This window comes from Hesperophylax consimilis, chromosome 9, assembly GCF_061612785.1.
Source record: "Hesperophylax consimilis isolate HC1 chromosome 9, BYU_Hcon_1.0, whole genome shotgun sequence".
Lineage (NCBI taxonomy): Eukaryota > Metazoa > Arthropoda > Insecta > Trichoptera > Limnephilidae > Hesperophylax > Hesperophylax consimilis.
Window position 1 is genome coordinate 25,592,237 of NC_142844.1, and position 20,013 is coordinate 25,612,249.

At 33.8% G+C, this 20,013-nt stretch overlaps 1 protein-coding gene and 1 long non-coding RNA gene across 2 annotated transcripts in view; both read left to right on the plus strand.

The window, feature by feature from the left end:
* The window catches only part of LOC149421117 (zonadhesin-like), a 56,765-nt gene that overhangs the window by 30,077 nt on the left and 6,675 nt on the right, over nt 1–20,013 (plus strand). Inside the window, exons 10-12 of the mRNA XM_089635820.1 lie at nt 16,066–16,239; nt 18,760–18,930; nt 19,118–19,291. Of these exons, the coding sequence (XP_089491946.1) occupies nt 16,066–16,239; nt 18,760–18,930; nt 19,118–19,291 (519 nt within the window). The remainder of the gene's footprint in view (nt 1–16,065; nt 16,240–18,759; nt 18,931–19,117; nt 19,292–20,013) is intronic.
* Nucleotides 8,708–9,995, plus strand: LOC149421118 (uncharacterized). Its single transcript, XR_016302636.1, has 2 exons — nt 8,708–9,141; nt 9,739–9,995. It is a non-coding gene; the product is annotated as an uncharacterized LOC149421118 (long non-coding RNA).

The window sequence follows — 20,013 nt, forward strand, 5'->3', positions numbered from 1 at the left end:
TAATATTTTCCAAAAAGCTAATAATAATGGGGTTAATTTTATATATATTTAATACTTTGATCAGCCACGAGTGCGGGACACTATCGAAAGCCTTTTGGTAGTCTATATAGCAAGTATGTAAATTACTTTTTCGAGTTTGAATCTGTTTTAGAATTACAGAATCAATAACTAATTGTTCTTTACATCCCATATGTTTTCTGCGACAACCTTTTTGTTGTTCAGATAAAATATTTTTTTCATCTAAATGAGTATATATTAAATCTGTTAAACAATTATTATTATTATTTTATTTAATTTTAAACTTCCGATTTAGTTGTCCGGGTTAAATCTTCCCCAAAGGAAAAACTTAACCCTTCCACTCACTTTTCCACAAATGATCATCTAGTCAATCAACATTATGTAAGTGCATTATATAAGCAAAATAAATACAAAACAATACAAGAACAACAACACGTCAACTCACCAGAGATCAAATGGGGAAAAAAAATTCACCGTCTCCAGATATTTTCATATCAGAGGGTTCGGCTCGGTAGAACTTCTAACAGGGCCTATAAATCCTACTGATCCCTCAACATAAATATTTAAAAAATCTTTTGTTATCCTACATGTATTCAAAATGACCGACTTTTGCATCTTTATATATAAATTTTTTGATAGATCTAATACGCCTAAATTTTTAATGAGAGAGCTAGGTATAATGCCAGTAGCCGAAATAACGAATGGTAATATTTTTATAGTCTGAGAATGCCAAATTCTTTTTATTTCGTTTCCTAAATCTGTGTATTTTCTAATTTTTTCATTAACAGATTTTTGAATGTTACAGGAATTTGGAATAGCGACATCAATGATATAAGTTATTTTTTTAATTTTGTCATGTAAAACTATATCGGGTCTATTATGACTAATCGCTCGGTCTGTTAGTATAGTTTTATCATAATATATTTTATAAAATTCGTTTTCTAAAAATGAATTTGGTTCGTATTCATAGTATTGTACTATATTACGGCAGTCAATCAAGTTATGTTTAATTACCAAAATTTGGTGAATTATTTTTAAAACTTGATTGTGCCTAAATGTATACTCGGACGGTGCTAATATAGAACATCCCGATATAATATGTTCTATAGTTTCCGGAAAAGCCAAACATTTTCTACACAAATCATCAATTTGATTTGTATCTTTGATTATATGCTTTCTATAATTTTTAGTATTAATGACTCTATCCTGAATGGAAAGCATAAATCCTTCTATTTCTGCGCTCAACTCTCCAATACTCAACCATTTGTTTGACGAAATTTTTTTTTTTTTTTTTTTTAAACTTCCTATTTAGTTGTCCGGGTTAAGTCTTCCCCAAAGGAAAAACTTAACCCTTCCACTCACTTTTCCACAAATGATCAGCTAGTCAATCAACACTATGTAAGTGCATTATATAAGTAAAATAAATACAAAACAATACAAGAACAACAACACGTCAAATCACCAGATATCAAATGGGAAAAAAAATTCACCGTCTCCAGATATTTTCATATCAGAGGGTTCGGCTCGGTAGAACTTCTAACAGGGCCTATAAATCCTACTGATCCCTCAACATAAATATTTAAAAAATCTTTTGTTATCCTACATGTATTCAAAATGACCGAATTTTGCATCTTTATATATAAATTTTTTGATAGATCTAATACGCCTAAATTTTTAATTAGAGAGCTAGGTATAATGCCAGTAGCCGAAATAACGAATGGTAATATTTTTATAGTCTGAGAATGCCAAATTCTTTTTATTTCATTTCCTAAATCTGTGTATTTTCTTATTTTTTCACTAACAGATTTTTGAATATTACAGGAATTTGGAATAGCAACATCAATGATATAAGTTATTTTTTTAATTTTGTCATGTAAAACTATATCGGGTCTATTATGACTAATCGCTCTGTCTGTTAGTATAGTTTTATCATAATATATTTTATAAAATTCGTTTTCTAAAAATGAATTTGGTTCGTATTCATAATATGGTACTACATTACGGCAGTCAATCAAGTTATGTTTAATTACCAAATTTTGGTGAATTATTTTTAAAACTTGATTGTGCCTAAATGTATACTCGGACGGTGCTAATATAGAACATCCCGATATAATATGTTCTATAGTTTCCGGAAAAGCCAAACATTTTCTACACAAATCATCAATTTGATTTGTATCTTTGATTATATGCTTTCTATAATTTTTAGTATTAATGACTCTATCCTGAATTGCAAGCATAAATCCTTCTATTTCTGCGCTCAACTCTCCAATACTCAACCATTTGTTTGACTTAATTTTGTCAACATACGTTTGGTTGAGATAATTGAAGTGTTTTGCGTGTAAAATTTTATTTGACCAGGAATCTAATAATTCCTGGTTGGGATTTATAAAAATGTTGGCATTCTCATCGTATAAATTTAAAGGTGTAATATTTCTATCTGCCTTGCAAATTATTTTGTGCATTTCTGAGCTATGAGCTTTCCTATGGAAAAAAGTTCTTAGCATTTCTACCTGATTATGTTTCAAAGAAGTTATTTTGACTATACCTCTACCTCCTAAATTTCTAGGTAAATTAACTCGTTCTATAGCTGAATTTGGATGATGGCAATTAAACTTTGTTAGCGTAGTTCTAATTAATCTTTCTAAGTTATCTAAATCTGTATTAGACCATTTAATTATGCCAAATGAGTACGTTAATAGAGGTATTGCCCAAGTATTTATTGCTTTTACTAAATTTTTAGCAGATAGATTGCATTTTAAAATTTTCCTGATCCTAGTTTGAAATTTAATCCTAATATCATTTTTAATACTACTATGGTCTAATCTATTTGATTGTGGGTATCCTAAATACTTATAAACCTCATCCCTTTTCATACTAGTAATTTGGAAATTTCTAAATATACTCTCGTCCCCATCTACAATTTTGCCTTTCTCTATATGGATCGTTCTACATTTATCTAAACCAAATGTCATTTTGATATCATCTGAAAAGTTTTTAACTACCTCGATCATTTTCTCTAAATTTTGTTCAGAATTGTTATTATTATTATTATTATTATTATTATTATCATAGTTCCTATCATAAAAATTACTGTTTCATTTCAAATAAATATATCTTTAATATGAATGACTTTTATTTAATTATTTCATAGAATTTTAGCTTCTGTTAATAATTATCCCTTGCGTTAATACTTACCCCAGCTTCGTTAATATTTACCCCAGATACGGGGTATGTATTAACAAATGATTTTATTGGTTTTGATGACTCTGTCTCTGAAAGGACCTACCTAACTGATGATTTTTGTTACTAATATCATAGCTGAATAACCAAAGCATGCTATGAATAAATAAAAAAACAAAAAAGTTCAATATCATTGAAAATATAAACAATATTACAAAATTTGTTAGTACCAGCCCCGCCCTCCCCTACGTGCCGATACACCCTGTATATAAACAAAAATGTTTTTTTGTTCAAAATCTTCAATATCGAAAGTTCTTCACCGATTGCTTAGAAATTTTGACTCGTTGCATACAAATACACTTGTGTTTTTGACTCGTTGCATACAAATACACTTGTGTTTTTGACTCGTTGCATACAAATACACTTGTGTTTTTGACTCGTTGCATACAAATACACTTGTGTTTTTGACTCGTTGCATACAAATACACTTGTGTTTTTGACTCGTTGCATACAAATACACTTGTGTTTTTGACTCGTTGCATACAAATACACTTGTGTTTTTGACTCGTTGCATACAAATACACTTGTGTTTTTGACTCGTTGCATACAAATACACTTGTGTTTTTGACTCGTTGCATACAAATACACTTGTGTTTTTGACTCGTTGCATACAAATACACTTGTGTTTTTGACTCGTTGCATACAAATACACTTGTGTTTTTGACTCGTTGCATACAAATACACTTGTGCTTTTGTACACAGGTAAAAACAAGTTATTTTTATAAAGCGTCATCCGTTGGACGTAAAAGCAAAAAGCGCTATTGTTTCTCTATCTGCACAGACAGACTGAGCCACAGCAACGCATGGACGTTTGTTTTTTTGCTTTTGTTGCCAAATTTGTAATATTTTACGGATTATAACAAAACTTTTAAAATAAAGAATCCAGACAAAATACGTACTAGAAAACGTAATATAGTAGTCCTTGAGTGGTTGTAAGTGATGTCATCGTTCTCGTATCTTCTGTCTTTTTCGTTTTCAAACAAGACGTTTGAGAAGGAAGATTTTTCATCGATGACGTATGTACAATCTTCAGTCAAAATAATAAACATGATTGTGTCTTTGCAGACAGTTTTTTTTTTATATAACGGCCTTTCCAAGTATTCTGACCTCGGTTTTGGCACGTATTTCTCTATTTTTAACCAGCTAAAATTTATTATGTTTTATAAATTGAATCCCGAATCGAAGAAGCACAATTAATTGAAATAATCACCATAGTACTTAATGAGACCAGACTTCTTAATCCTAGGTTTATCAAATATTTGTTGTAAAGCAGGTGAACGTCATTTACAACACTTTTTCTATAATAAATGGATTAATAATAAAAGTTTTTTTTACATTAACTCCACGCAGGAGGCCCCCAGGAAAATAATTTGCCTCAAGACGTAAGTCATCTTTGGGGATGCTGCGTGGAGGGTCTTTTTGAAGAGAAGAATCAGTGAACACGGGTCTCGAAGAGGGGGAAGGAAATACAGAGGCCGGAAAATCGTTCACAGCCTAGCTGTTGAATTCAAGAACCAGTCATAGAAGCGCCCCGTTCTCATGTGACAAATGTCAACCGTGTATGTTGAGCACGGGTTTGGTGTGTTTCTCGACTATGCACCGGATCCGAAGGGATTAATGACTGTAGTTCCTCTAAGCATCTTCTACTGTAATACCGGTAGATTGCAATTGTGCTCTAAGGATTGCAATTCGTTTGTTAATGTAGGGGAATCTATCAAAAGGACTGCCCGTTTTTGCACAGGCAAGGGTGTTTTTCAGGTATTTTGGGGCTCCAGACCAGAGGTGGCTACCAAATTCAACAGTAGGGCGCACTTGATATTTGTACAGGGTCAGTAGTTTTGTACTATGTTTACTTCAATGACTACACAATTTATTATATTTAATGTGAACACCTGGATATTAAAATTCTTGCCTGTATTTGAACACTTTTATCAATATTATTATAACGACATAAACAATGGATTTCTTTGTTAGATGCAGGGTAATGAAGGTTTCGATTTGAAGATCAGAGAAAAAATAAAAGCATCCCGGGATTTTGTATTTTTACCCATAATATTTCGTCGACCGGCATGCAATACCGTAAATTTTTCTCTTCGATGATGGCCTATAACTTTTCTTAGAAATACTAACTTTAGAAGACTGAAATTGACTCCACTTAGATATAGATAACATTGTTGACTGGAGTAAAATGAATCAGATTCAGTTCAATATATTACCTTTAAAGGGCACTTCCCGTTCAGATAAATTATCATTGGTGTCACATTATTGTGCCAGAAAAGAGATTGTCTAAAACGTTGTGAAGAAATAATAACTTAAATATGAATTTTTCTATAGATTTAATAATAATTTAACATAATTTAGAAGCACGTACTGAAAAGTTCGAATGCCATGATCCTTAACCTCCAAATGGCACACACGTCCCCACTAACATGTCATTTGTACAAAAATACTCCACTGCTTTCCTCTCCAACTCCACTCGCGTTGGACACGATTATGTTGCTTGCGCATTCCTGGGAAAAGTATTAAAAATAAAATTATAAGGGTCATGTTTCACAGTGTCTCACATGAAATATAACCCAACAGGTGGGTACATAATGTACTTACCCGTTTTTTAAGATTTCCCTATAAAGGGTTAAATGTTTAATTTTATCATTCACTAGAGCCTGTCCTACTAATTATGGGTATACAATTGACGCCTTAAGCGTCTCCACCATGAAAGATTTTAGAATAATGTTTGATAGTAGGCTGATATTTCATGCTCACATGTTACAAATTTCTTGAGACTGATTCGTGGATCATGGAGGCAATTCATTTCTTTGTTGCCGAAGGTTATATCCGTCACCGACATGATTGTTTTATTTCCCGGGCTACAGATAACTCAGGACTAACTTGCCAATGGTCATGCCAGTGGGTAGAGCAGTCTGGCTGTTGAACAGAATCAATTCGGTTATTAACATATTACTTAACATCAAAAAAGCAGCCTTAACCCATAGAAGCCGGTAAAAATTTTCAATAAGTAAATAAAAAAATGATTTTTGTCAAGGCCAACATTATAAAGTAACATTTTAATTTTTGTGTTTAACAAACTAAGTAGAAGTAATATCGAAAGGAAAATGAATGTATAAGGTCGACACTTCAATTACAATGCTTCGTGATGTGCGTGGGAACAATTCTTCAACACTGCAAATGCAGGGCTTCGACTCCTAGGGTTTTAGGCAAGCTTTGTTGCATTCTTTATTGCTACTAATATTATATATGTCTATTACTAGTATAATATATGTCTATTATTTACTATGAGAAAATGAAACAAATTATTGCAGTATTGACATTGGAAATCGCATATCACATAGGTACCCGGTGTTACATATTAGAAGTCACATATCAGATAGGTACGCAGTGTTACACATTGGAAGTCACATATCAGATAGGTACGCAGTGTTACACATTGGAAGTCACATATCAAATAGGTACGCAGTGTTACACATTGGAAGTCATATATCAGATAGGTACGCAGTGTTACACATTGGAAGTCACATATCAGATAGGTACGCAGTGTTACACATTGGAACATATCAGATAGGTACGCAGTGTTACACATTGGAAGTCACATATCAGATAGGTACGCAGTGTTACACATTGGAAGTCACATATCAGATAGGTACGCAGTGTTACACATTGGAAGTCACATATCAGAGAGGTATGCGGTGTTACCCATTGTCCAAACGCAGAACATTTTAACTAATTATATATGAATGAACAATCCTAATATTCATTAAATGTCATTAAATTATTACTTTGTCATATTTGCGGTATGCAGAAGGATGATGTGTGCTGATTTCATACAGTATTTATTTTTATTTTTACAAGAGTCCCAACTGCTCCCAGCCGTCTGGAGTCAGTGAGACTATGGCGTCCCCAATTGGGGTATGTTGTGAAGTAGGGAAGGAGATGGGGAAGAGGAAGGTGGGGAGATACCTGGCTATTCAGATCTGGTCACCAAACATGATTAAAGCCATTTCAAGCAAATTTTCAATTTTCAATGGGGGTCTTACACCCGGGCGATACTGATAATATCTTCCACTCTGAAACATGCCGCAAATATAAAATATATTATTTTAAATGAGTAATTTGCGAAATAACGCAAATTAATCAAATAAAATTTACTTGCGCGCGCCAGGATTTGAACCGTGACCTCAAGTTTGCTAGTCGAGAGCCTTACCCCTAGACCACGGAAGCCATCCTTGATGATGTATCCTGTCGGTGTTGTTTACTACATGTCTTTTAGCAAAGTTTATTTAAAATTATTTATTGCCTTTTTTAATATTTTTTTTTTTTTTAGTTTGAGATAGTTTGCACCTTGAAAAGGATTTTATTTTTGTAGAGCAAAAGCACAAGCTCGAGCCAAGAGTAAACAAATTAATCTCGATCATATAATATTTTGTTAGTGCAATGCAGATATTGTTCAATGTAAATACAGGTAATATTTAAGACTAACTTTTTTTTAAAAATAAGTTGTGGTGATACATTATTCTATCAAAGTACCTACAGTCCATAGGGTTCGGCAATGAAACCGCTGAGTTAAATATATAAATGATGTTATGAAAAACATACTCATTAAATGTAACATACTCGTACTTCATGTGTGAAAATCGGATCTCCAGTGACAAAATGATTCAAAACATCATCCACGGAAAACAAAAACATTGTGGCCCTATCCCTATGTTTCATGTTCGCATAAACATTTGGTTCAATTTTAATGGTAACAGAACGTCACAATATTAATATTTTTTCTGGCCGCAGGACCTACTGAAAGAGTAGACGAAAGTGCATCAAAATTCAATAATGCCGAGTTATTATTGTGGGTACGAGTATACAAATGACCTAATGTATATTGCACTAACAACACGATAGTGCAAGTAAAAAAAGAAAAATAACTTTTTTCAGTTTTCAGATAAAAAAGCTGAATTGAGTAGGTATGGAAAAAATATATTCTTCTATGGAAAACAATTTTCGTACCTAAAAAAAAATAAATAATTTACTGAATTTCTGAAAAAGTTATTTATCTTTTTACTTTTACCATCATGTAGAATCACCTCCCGAAGTTAGTTCACTTTGAAATCTTCACCAGACACCTTGTATAATAAAGAACTATATTATTTGGTTTTCGTGGTTTTGGTACGTTTAAAACTGTGTGTTCTATTTGTAAAAAATTGTTGGTAATTCTAAATGGGATTCAAATTTTGAATTTTGTAATCATGGTGAATCAAAGCTTTGTATGGAAATTTGGGCAATTGGCCCAAATTGGGTTTATATTTGGATCACGAAACACGCCCACAAGGCAATTCTTGTGTTATTCTATATTCTATGTCTGCAGCATACCGGTTGCCTAGCACTGCACCACACTAAAACAATGCAGTAGGTACACATTTGTTTTGTTTGAATGGCTACGTTGACTAGGAGCAAATATAGATACAAGTGAATTCCTATCTTTATCAGGCACTTCATTATCCGTTTTATAAAAGCCGCAACCATAAACAATAACACTCAATTCACTAAGTGCTAAGCAGGAGAATCGATTCTCTGATCAATTTTCACAATAGTTTCCGTTCGAGACTAAGATGAAGTTAATATTTTTAATTGCATTGGTGTTGAGTTATAAAGTCTGTCTTTCCCTTGGGTCGTTATACTATGTAACAGTTTCTCCGAAAACTAAGCTCTCTCCTCGGCAAGCTCGGCAAGTTGTCATTCAAACTGCACCCATGGAATTGTCAGCAAGATGGTTTGCATCACAACCAGAGCCAAGTAACCAAGTGATACAAATACCCCTTACGGTGGTAAGGTCCTTAGGTAATAGGCCTATTGACACAATTCCTGACAACAGAGGTAAAAAATTATAAACTGCATAATATCTCCAATCTCTTCTTGAAACTCTTGTTTTAACTTGACTTCACCTGACTCAAACATTATTGTCTCTTGTTTACCCATTGTCTCTTAATGTTTTTTTTCGGTTCAGAAAGGATTTTTAAGGCATTCAAACATATTATTTTATAATTTAATAGTTTATTTCAAAATTATTTTTCTTCCGACTTTATGTCCGGGTTAAATCTTCCCCACAGGAAAAACTAAACCCTTCCACACACTTTTCCACGAATGATCATCTAGTCAATCCACATTATGCAAGTGCATTATATAAGCATAATAAATACAAAACAATAAAAGATCAACAACACGTCAAATCACCAGAGATCAAATGGGAAAATAATTCACCGACTCCTTATATTTTCATATCATAGGGTTCGGCTCGGTAGAACTTCTCACTGGACCTATAAATCCTACTGATCCCTCAATATAAACATTTTAAAAATCTTTCGTAATCCTTCATGTTATTAAAATGACTGATTTTTGAATTTTTTTGTATAAATTCTTTGACAGATCAAGATATTCACATTTTATTATAAGTATAAATATTTTTATTTCTAGAACTAGATACAAACTATTGGGAATCCTCTTCAAAATCAGACTCTCGGGATTGGTCTGACTCTGGCTACTGGCACTATCCTCAGAAGCAACGAAGTTGGAGTTGGGGAATGAAAAGTGAAAGATACTAATGGCGAATACATTGGATTCTTTTGACATAAATATTTTTTAAATGTTGAAAAAAAAAAATAACAATACATATACAATTTTTGTATTTTTTACCAAGTACTTTAAATAAATAAAAAATATGTAAAAATGAAGGGCGTGCTATTTAAAAAAAATAATTATCATCGTTAGGTGTCAGGTTGGTGACCGCCATTCAATTATCCTTCTCTATTAGACACTGGCTAAACAATCCTTTGAGATGAAAAAACATTTAAAAAAAAAAACTTTTCGACACCCAATAAAATATACAATATTTATAATACTACATTCTGAATCAATATCAAAAGATTTTATGTTTCAAACATAGAATAGAATAACACGTTTCATATTTCAATAAAAATGGCAATGAAACTTTCGGATTTTATCCATAGATATCACTTGTTAAATTGAGAAATAATAGTTATCAAGGTGATTAGTTTGATTTCGAACACTCGGGCATTAACAGAACGGGTGGAGATTTAATAACCAATGAGGGATCTCCGTAGTGACGACACTATTTTCTCACTTCAACGTTATTATTTAGCACAAAATGTTAGCAAGAATTTTTTGGAAATTTATTTGGTTATTGATGTTTATCAGCGTTTGTAGATCAGATAAATAGTATCACTTTGTAGATTGAGAAAAACTGTATTGATTTAGTACCGGAGTTTTAGATTCGGAAACTTATTTTTATTGATAATCACAGTAATTACAGAGACTAATGCTTATCAACTGTTAAACGTTAGTAGGTGTTGTTGTATTATCAAACCACAATGGCGAGCGCAAGACATATGGCCCTACCGGGTTCCGGTATTTAAAGTACACCGAGATCAGAATGATCTCAGTTTTACAGAAGTCAAATGAGACAATGGTATGGAATTCTTTAAACAGCCCGACCAGAAGGAGGGGGCTGGCCATCGAATAATTAGTTAGAACACCCGCCCCTGGTGAGCTGCCGACTTCAAGAACCTCACCCGGTGGTGTTTTACCTTGCCATGTGTACTGCTCCCGGATAAGCATGGTGTCGATGACGTCAGTCATAACCCGCAGCGCCTCGATCGTGGCCACCCGGGATCTCTGTAGGTTGACATGACCTATGGTGAGAAGATTATTAACGGTCATGGTCGGTCATGCGGATCTGGGCGTTGACTGCCGCTTTATATGCCGGGCATGCTCGATCTCCAGTGGCGTGGTCCACTGGATTACTAAATTTAGAACTAGTTGCGCAGATAGCGGCCTGTGTCTTCTTAGGTCAATCCTCAAGGTCATGGCCGGTGCAGTGGCGGCATGGTGCAAGATTTGCTGAAGATGTGCCCATATAAGCGGCATTTATAACATCTTGTAGCTCCTAAGTAGTCACGAACGTGGCAGGCTTTTCACCCAAGGAAACACAGGCCGCTATCTATAAGGACTTTTCGACAGTCCGGGTGGCATGTTATAATCATGTTCGTTGTTGACCCTTCGCGCTTGCCGAAAAGCGAGACTCTTCTCATTGTTCTAAGGTGATCTTCCTTTGTTAGATAGCTTTTATCGGCAGTATTGTTAGTAAATATCTCCTCGGAAAACGCGAAATAAACAGTTAATTTCAGCTGTTTCAACACAGGTAATGTTTTATTACAAGTATAACAATGCAATTTATTGCATTTAATCTGTTTGCTAGCCATGCTATTAAAATTCAATAATGATATACATACGCTGACATAAGTCGTGTCACGGATGAAAGAGGTTTGTTTGGATTGTTTGAAGGTTTAAAAAATCAACCCGTGAAATTATTTTTTTTTTGTTTTAAAATGTCTTCTAAACCTTAAAAATATATATGTATAATAATTAAAATAACATAACTTTGTTTGAATACCACTTCATTGTATATATTTATAACCAACCGGTTTCAGTTCAACCCTAACCTTCATCAAGGTTAATAAAAACATATTAAATTAATTACAGAGGTGTATGGGTTCTTATAGTTAAGCTGGAAGAGGGAGAGAGAACATCAACTTTGGTGGGGGTGGAAGAATTAGATAGGAGAGAGGGGGTAAACATAGGTGAAGGGAATGGAAATATATTTATAATGGGGCTGTTTGTTAAATCTAATTGTTTATTTAATAAATTGATTTTATTGACTTTAAGGGATTTTTTTATCTCGAGCCTTGACTGAAAGTACAATAAAATAATGGCCTTGACTGAAAGTACAATGTAATCTCGAGGGTGAATAATAATTGCAAATTGGGATATATTCTAGTCAGACTGACATATTAATGGGTTGATGGCATTGACTAATTATATAATTGATGGCCATGAAATGCTATAACTTAAAATTTTTGCAATATTTCGAACTTTTAAGTAATTGCACATGATTTGATGATTCCAAAATGATGGTTCATAAAAAAATGCCATTTGAAACATGAATTGGAATTGTTTTCAGCTTTGTTTTCTTTTCACACCCCTGCAGCCTACAGGAATAATTTAAAATTGCATAAACAAAGTAAACAAACCTGTTCAACTTTAGTGTATTATTGTTTCTGAACAGAAACGTAATCATGCGGGTATTACCATTGTTCAAATATTATTTGTTCGCAAATACTGCTACGATGTCAATTTGCATGGCACATATTGATCGAGCCATTCGGATTCCTATAAAAGATTTGAGAGTTTGAGGAATTACACATATTCGACTGGTGTTCAAGTTGAGGTGAAGATTTCTAATTTTGCTCCAAGTCTAAGTAACCAAGTAACCATGAGATTTCTAGTATTGGCCGCCCTGGTGCTGTGTGCCCAGATCGCTCTCTCTTCTGCAGGGGGCTATCCAAAACCAACCAAGGCTCCCTGTGGACCACCAGCTACAACTATGCATCCGAAAAAACCTCCGAAGGTGACTTGCCAAACCACCAAGCCGCTACCACCAAGTAAATATAATTGATTTTTAAGTATATTGTGATAATAGTTTCATTTTGGTAATTGAAATTTAAGGTTAAACGCAACGCTCGTTGTATTCTACGTGTTCACAGATGGCGTTAATTAATTAATTTTGTTTAAATACGCTTTTGCAAGGCATTGCTTTACAATTTTAAGACAAATCATTTGTTTGCGCCCGTATATACGCAATATGGATATGAATCAATAGTTTTGTTCGTTTAAAGACTTAATTCTTTCGAGAAAGGCACACAAATACAATATTTTACCGATGATTCAATCCAATATTGTATTTGTATGCCTTTCTCGATAGAATTGAGTTTTTATATGGACAAAACTATTTATTCATATTCATATTGCGTATATGAGGGCGCAAACAAATAATTTGTCTTAATACTGTAAAGCAATACCTTGCAAAAGCGTATTTAAACAAAATTAATTAATTAACGCCATCTGTGAACACGTAGAATACAACGAGCGTTGCGTTTTAGCTTAAGGACAAGGGTCTAATTATCCAGCTAATTATGATCATATTCATCAACCGCACTCTCTGTATACTGGCAACATCCAATTCTTAGTACAAAATAGTTATAGTGAAGATTAAGGCGGTTAGCAGACCCTCGGAAAATCAATTAACTCCTACACAGAGACCTTTGTTGTTGATTACCAAAACAATCGTTTTTTTCATTGGATCTATTTACATCAAGTTTCCCTAGTGTCTGAAAGATGGCGGTAATGAAATGAATAATTTTCGTATAATTTTCCTGCGGTGTTATTTTTACGATTATTAGAGCATTTATTTTGTGATGTTTTGATGTTTTAATGTATGTCAAAAAAACATTAAAATATTAATTATCTTCATTCTCTTTCCCTATTCGATTGGAACCTAGCTTCCCGGGTGCTTCCAAACATTAGAAATAATGTCTGAACGCAAGTTTGAAAAATATGTGATTACATACGACACGTGGGTGAGTGGCGTGAAAATGGGACTTTTCGCGTCACTCGTTATGCGAAATGTCGCTTGTTGAGGGAGCATTTTTTTCATGCTTTCCTCGTTATTATTACCAGAAGACTGCGATAAGTAAAATGTATTCGACGAAGTGTCTTATTAACCCTGTTACTTTTTCACAATTTGTTTGTAATATCATTAAGGCGAAATAAGACTCCAAAAAAATATCAGTTATGGGCGTGAACGCGATTAGAGTGGGAGAAGCTAGATACCCAACCATTTCGTATTTTTTGTATCAAGTTTAATTTGCTTGCCGCGGTCGCCAAAACATTGCACAGTGTGACATGTTTTGATTTCACACGGACAAGTTTTATAAATATAAATTTCTTATTATTATTGTTTGGAAATTCATGGTATCTACGTACAGTGAAAAAATATGTAAGGGATCCCAAAAATACATAAATCACAAATCCATTTTTGGTTAATAAATGTATATATATTTGGTAGACACTTGAAAGTTAAAAAAAAATTCGCATGTTTTTAATTATTAATGATTTTTTTTATTATTTCTTACTAAAGCAATCCCGATGAGTTACAAAACTCACTTTTGGACGGTAGGAACTTACAATACATAGTTATTTTGATATCAAAATTATATGTTCCACATACGGAACAGTATAAAAATAGAAAAATATAATATTTTTACAAATGAAACTCTTACTATAAAAATCCTATAGAATTAATATCATTTACTTATTTAAATTTACAGAACTTGTGAAAAAATTACCATGTTGAGTGTCGGTATAGCGTTTGACACAATACTCGTATTTTCTTTATTATATGCAATATTATCTAGATGTCTTGCGGATTTTTTTGTTAAAATATTATATCAGATATATATAGGTATTTATGGCATGTCTGAATTCTTCACAATCAGTTCCAATTTTTCAGTGCCCAAAATTTGGCGTGACTGAAAGCCAAATAATGTGAATTATATGTAAAAAGGAAATATTTATAATTATTATATTTGAAATACTTTTTATATGAAAAAAGGTTATACTTTATAATCATTGTTAGGCGTGACAATTACAAATAACAATCACACATAACAGCGGAACTTTTTATTGAAAAAAAATATTTAAGGTAATATTTAACTATTGAAATAAAGAAACTTAATAATTAAAAATGTTCTACAAAATAAACTGTTTTCATATTTTTTTATCAATTTCTAATTTTCTCCGAAACTTGAACACTGTGCACATTTAAAGTACAAATCATTTCTAAAAAATGATGTATTCTTTTATATTGGTGAAACATACAAAAAACCTTTACTTAATTGCGGAAGAAGTCAAATTTTAAAAAACAGAAAATTTCACTAATAGATTTAAAAGTAATCGTTTGATTAAATAAAAAAAATATATATAAAAGAAATTACTGGACAGTCAGGCCGGGACTTACACGACCTTTCCGGCTGAAGCTGTGACCGTGACTGAACTGTAACGGTGTAAGTACTTAAGCACCTGCACACGAATACAGTTACGGCGCCCCAGAGTATTGAAGAAACGCACGGCGGAGTTTGCCTTAGCGCGACAGAAAATGGATATTTCCGAGAGGTATATTTTAATTAATTCTTATGAATACATTAATAAAACCTCAATTTTTCTAGAGGAAGTCCTCGCGAAGTAAGTAATTCATCGTGTACAAAAATATAATCTGGTGCTTTCCGCTCATCTCGTAGTTGAAAAACGTGATAAAGTTTTTATAAAAATTAAAAAGTTTGCAAACCGTTTTACATAAGATATTTAATGGTAAGGTCCTAATCTCATTAATTTTAAATATAAATAACTTGCATCTCTGGAAATCCCTCTAGAAATTTTTTAGATTTTATTAATACGTACATCAGAAATAATTAAAATGTGAGCGTCGCGGCGTCGGGGCAAATCCACGTTATCAGGGTATTGTATCACCTTAATACTGTTCTATTTAGAAACCTGCAAGGGAAATAAGAAGAACAGCAAATGTGGAAACAATGACTGTCAGGATTCTTGTGAGAATCCAAAGGCCTCCCAGGAAACATGCCCGTGCAAACTAGGATTGATAAAAAATAAAAAGGGAGAATGTGTTGTCCCTGAGAATTGTGGTAAGTTTAACATCTCATCATCATTAATATCTCTTCAAATATCATTGTTTTGCTGTGAGAATGTTTTCCTGACATTATTTTAATCTTTGAATTAAATGCCCCATCATATTTTTGTAGTGTTGATCTATATAAGCCATTCGTTAAGTAAATGTATGAATCTTTTAAAGAATATATATTCATTTTATAGACGTCTGCAAGGAGAAAGAAGTCTTCAGCAAATGCGGCAACAATAATTGCCAGAACACTTGCGATTTACCAGACAAGTCCACCAATTGTCAAGGAGACTGCGAGCCAGGATGCATTTGCTCTGAAGGCAACATAAGAGATAAGAACGGAGTTTGCATCCCGAAAAGCGAGTGCGGTAACTAAGATCTATTGAATAATAATTTCGAGTAGGTAGATAAGATTTGTTTAGGGAACATTGAGTCTGCTGTAGGTGATTCTAAAGTAAAGTTGGAGGTTGTGGAAGGTGAGGTTGCCCGAGGATGTCGTATCAGAATGTGGTGCTAACCAGGGCCGGTTTTAGTACTATCAGCGCCCTGGGCGAGATTTTTACGGCGCCCCCTAACTGCAATTCAATTCCATACGAAAAAAGGCAATGGGTTTAGTGGAATAACCGTTTATTAAAAAAAAAACTATTTATTTAAAATAACTTCACTTTTCTAGCCTTTGTATCGGCGAACTCTTTTATAATTTGACTATTTAATCGTAGAAACGTTAAAAAATGTTTTAGTTTCGCAGTATTGAACGGAAAAAAAATCGTGTTTCAAAATCGTATGAAAAATTATAACACATATCGCTGTTCCTAGATGGCGCCACTTAAGTTTGCAGTTCGCGTGCGGACGCTTTCAAAAGCTTAGTAGGTATAAGCTCGCTTTGCTTTCCGACTATCTGTTTTCCCTTCTTAGCCTTTTGGCTGGGAAGCTAGGATCATTATTTAACATGAATGGAGGTAAAACTTTTATTCATTTTAACTAATTATAATGTTCCAAATAAAATATAACAATAAGGAAGGCTAATTTCCATTGATATTGTATTATTTTGAAGCGCCAACGCCGCCAACTCTTTTTGAATAAAAATGAAATATTAAAAAGAGATGGATAATGTTTTTTAATGTTTTTCTCTATGATTGCCAATTGGTTGGGGATTCCCGGTAAAATGAACTGCATGCGGTGCAATCGAAGGTTCCATTCTAGATTCTAGCGTTGCAACCATAACAATTTTTTCCTTATATTTAGGGAATTTACGAGTAAGTAGTTAAGTAGGCCTCGTTCAAAGAACGAGGGATATAAAGGGGCGCGCCGGGCGCCTGTGGCGCCCCTTTAAATCCGGCGCCCTGGGCGGTCGCCCAACCGCGCCCTACCCTAACGCCGCTACTGGTGCTAACGATTGTCAAAATACCTCCACCAATCCAACAGCCTCTCAAGGAACATGTCCTTGTAAACCTGGATGTGTTTGTCAGGAAGAACTACTGTGGAACCTATCATTACGAGTTTAATTCGTTCCAGAATCTTACTTGTTATGTGAAACACTCGTAAAGCGAAATAATTTTTCCCATATAAATCAATTTAAAGTACTATAATTTGTTCCATGCCAAACATATACAAGTTTTTAAAAATTTTTTAACAAATTTGAAATAAAATTACAAAGTTATAAATTATTAAGGAGCATAACAACCTGGAATGCGATTTTAATTTGCGAAAATCAATAAGAAAAATCGAAATTACTACTTTATTAATTGTGAATTTATAAAAAATAATTCATTCTTATTTACTAGGAAACTGTCTAGAGACATTTGATTTTGCCGACGCTTCAAAATTTGGTGAAAATGCGACAAAACATTATCATTGAATAAATTTGTAGAACGCATAGCCACCTCCTAATTAGGGTGGTGCTTCTCAATGTATGATGCAACAGTATCCCATGCTTTCAAAATTTCTCTTATTGCGCCATAAGGTTGTTGTTCTGCTACTTCCTCCCTATCCACTAACAATCTCTCCTCCTAGCTGTGAAACACAATGCAACTCTATAAACTTTTAGGTGGTTAGCTCTTAACTGTGCTCTTTTACAAGCTCATCAATATCGTTGTTATCCACCTCCAGTCCCATGGTATTGGTCTGTAGACTCCACGGGTACTGTTTCAAACCCCTAAAAATCACATTCGACAGCGACCTTTGGCCAAAGCTTATTCTAAGCAGAAGTGATGGTCCTCTTGGTACTCCTTCTTACGCCTTGTCAGTCATCTTGAGGTAATTAACTATGTGAAAGTGATCTTTCCAAAACTCTCTGAAAGTAAGACTTGTCCCTTGAGTCACCTCAAAACAACGCTCAAAGAGTTTATAAGCTTCTTAAAGTTAGAAATAACCTACTGGTCCATAGGCTGGAGTAACGGAGTGGTGTTGTATCTATCTTCTTAATTTCATCCTTGTGCTTCAGGATTACGAAATTCGTTTATGTAGACCAACTGAATGTGCTCGCTAGATCAGCCACACTCAAACCTTGTTCTCGCTTTCCAACGATTTAACGTTTTATTTATACAGTTAATTTTATTATCTTATGGCTGTCTTCTTTTGGTCTTTCTTCGGTCTATTTTTGTAAGGGTTATTAAACTTTACACAACAAAATTAGAAATTACATCTGAACACAAATTTGGAAAAATGTGTGATCACATGCGGCACATGGGTGAGTGTCGTGAAGATGGGACTTTCTGCGTCACTCCTTATGTGAAATGTCGCTTGTTGAGGGAGCATTTTTTTCATGCTTTCCTCGTTATTTTTACCAGAAGACTGCGGTAAGTAAAATGTATTCGACGAAGTGTCTTATAAACCCTGTTACCCTTTCACAACTTGTTTGTAATGTCACTAAATACTGTTCTATTTAGAAACCTGCAAGGTAAATGAGGAGTACAGCCAATGTGGAAACAACGCCTGCCAAGATACTTGCGAAAATCCAAAGGCCTCCCAAGGAACATGCTCGTGCCAACCAGGATGCATTTGTGCTGGTGGATACATGAAAAATACGAAGGGAGAATGTGTTGTCCCTGAGAATTGTGGTAAGTTTACCATCTCATCATCATGAATATCTCTTCAAATATCATTGTTTTGCTGTGTGAATGTTTTCCTGACATTATTTTAATCTTTGAATTAAATGCCCCATCATATTTTTGTAGTGTTGATCTATATAAGCCATTCGTTAAGTAAATGTATGAATCTTTTAAAGAATATGTATTCATTTTATAGACGTCTGCAAGGAGAAAGAAGTCTTCAGCAAATGCGGCAACAATAATTGCCAGAACACTTGCGATTTACCAGACAAGTCCACCAATTGTCAAGGAGACTGCGAGCCAGGATGCATTTGCTCTGAAGGCAACATAAGAGATAAGAACGGAGTTTGCATCCCAAAAAGCGAGTGCGGTAACTAAGATCTATTGAATAATAATTTCGAGTAGGTAGATAAGATTTGTTTAGGGAACATTGAGTCTGCTGTAGGTGATTCTAAAGTAAAGTTTGAGGTTGTGGAAGGTGAGGTTGCCCGAGGATGTCGTATCAGAATGTGGTGCTAACGATTGTCAAAATACCTCCACCAATCCAACAGCCTCTCAAGGAACATGTCCTTGTAAACCTGGATGTGTTTGTCAGGAAGAACTACTGTGGAACCTATCATTACGAGTTTAATTCGTTCCAGAATCTTACTTGTTATGCGAAACACTCGTAAAGCGAAATAATTTTTCTCATATAAATCAATTTAAAGTACTATAATGTGTTCCATGCCAAACATATACAATTTTTAAAAAATTTTTTAACAAATTTGAAATAAAATTACAAAGTTATAAATTATTAAGGAGCGTAACAACCTGGAATGCGATTTTAATTTGCAAAAATCAATAAGAAAAATCGAAATTACTACTTTATTAATTGTGAATTTATAACAAATAATTCATTCTTCTTTACTAGGAAACTGTCTAGAGACATTTGATTTTGCCGAAGCTTCAAAATTTGGTGAAAATGCGACAAAACATTATCATTGAATAAATTTGTAGAACGCATAGCAACCTCCTAATTAGGGTGGTGTTTCTCAATGTATGATGCAACAGTATCCCATGCTTTCAAAATTTCTCTTATTGCGCCATAAGGTT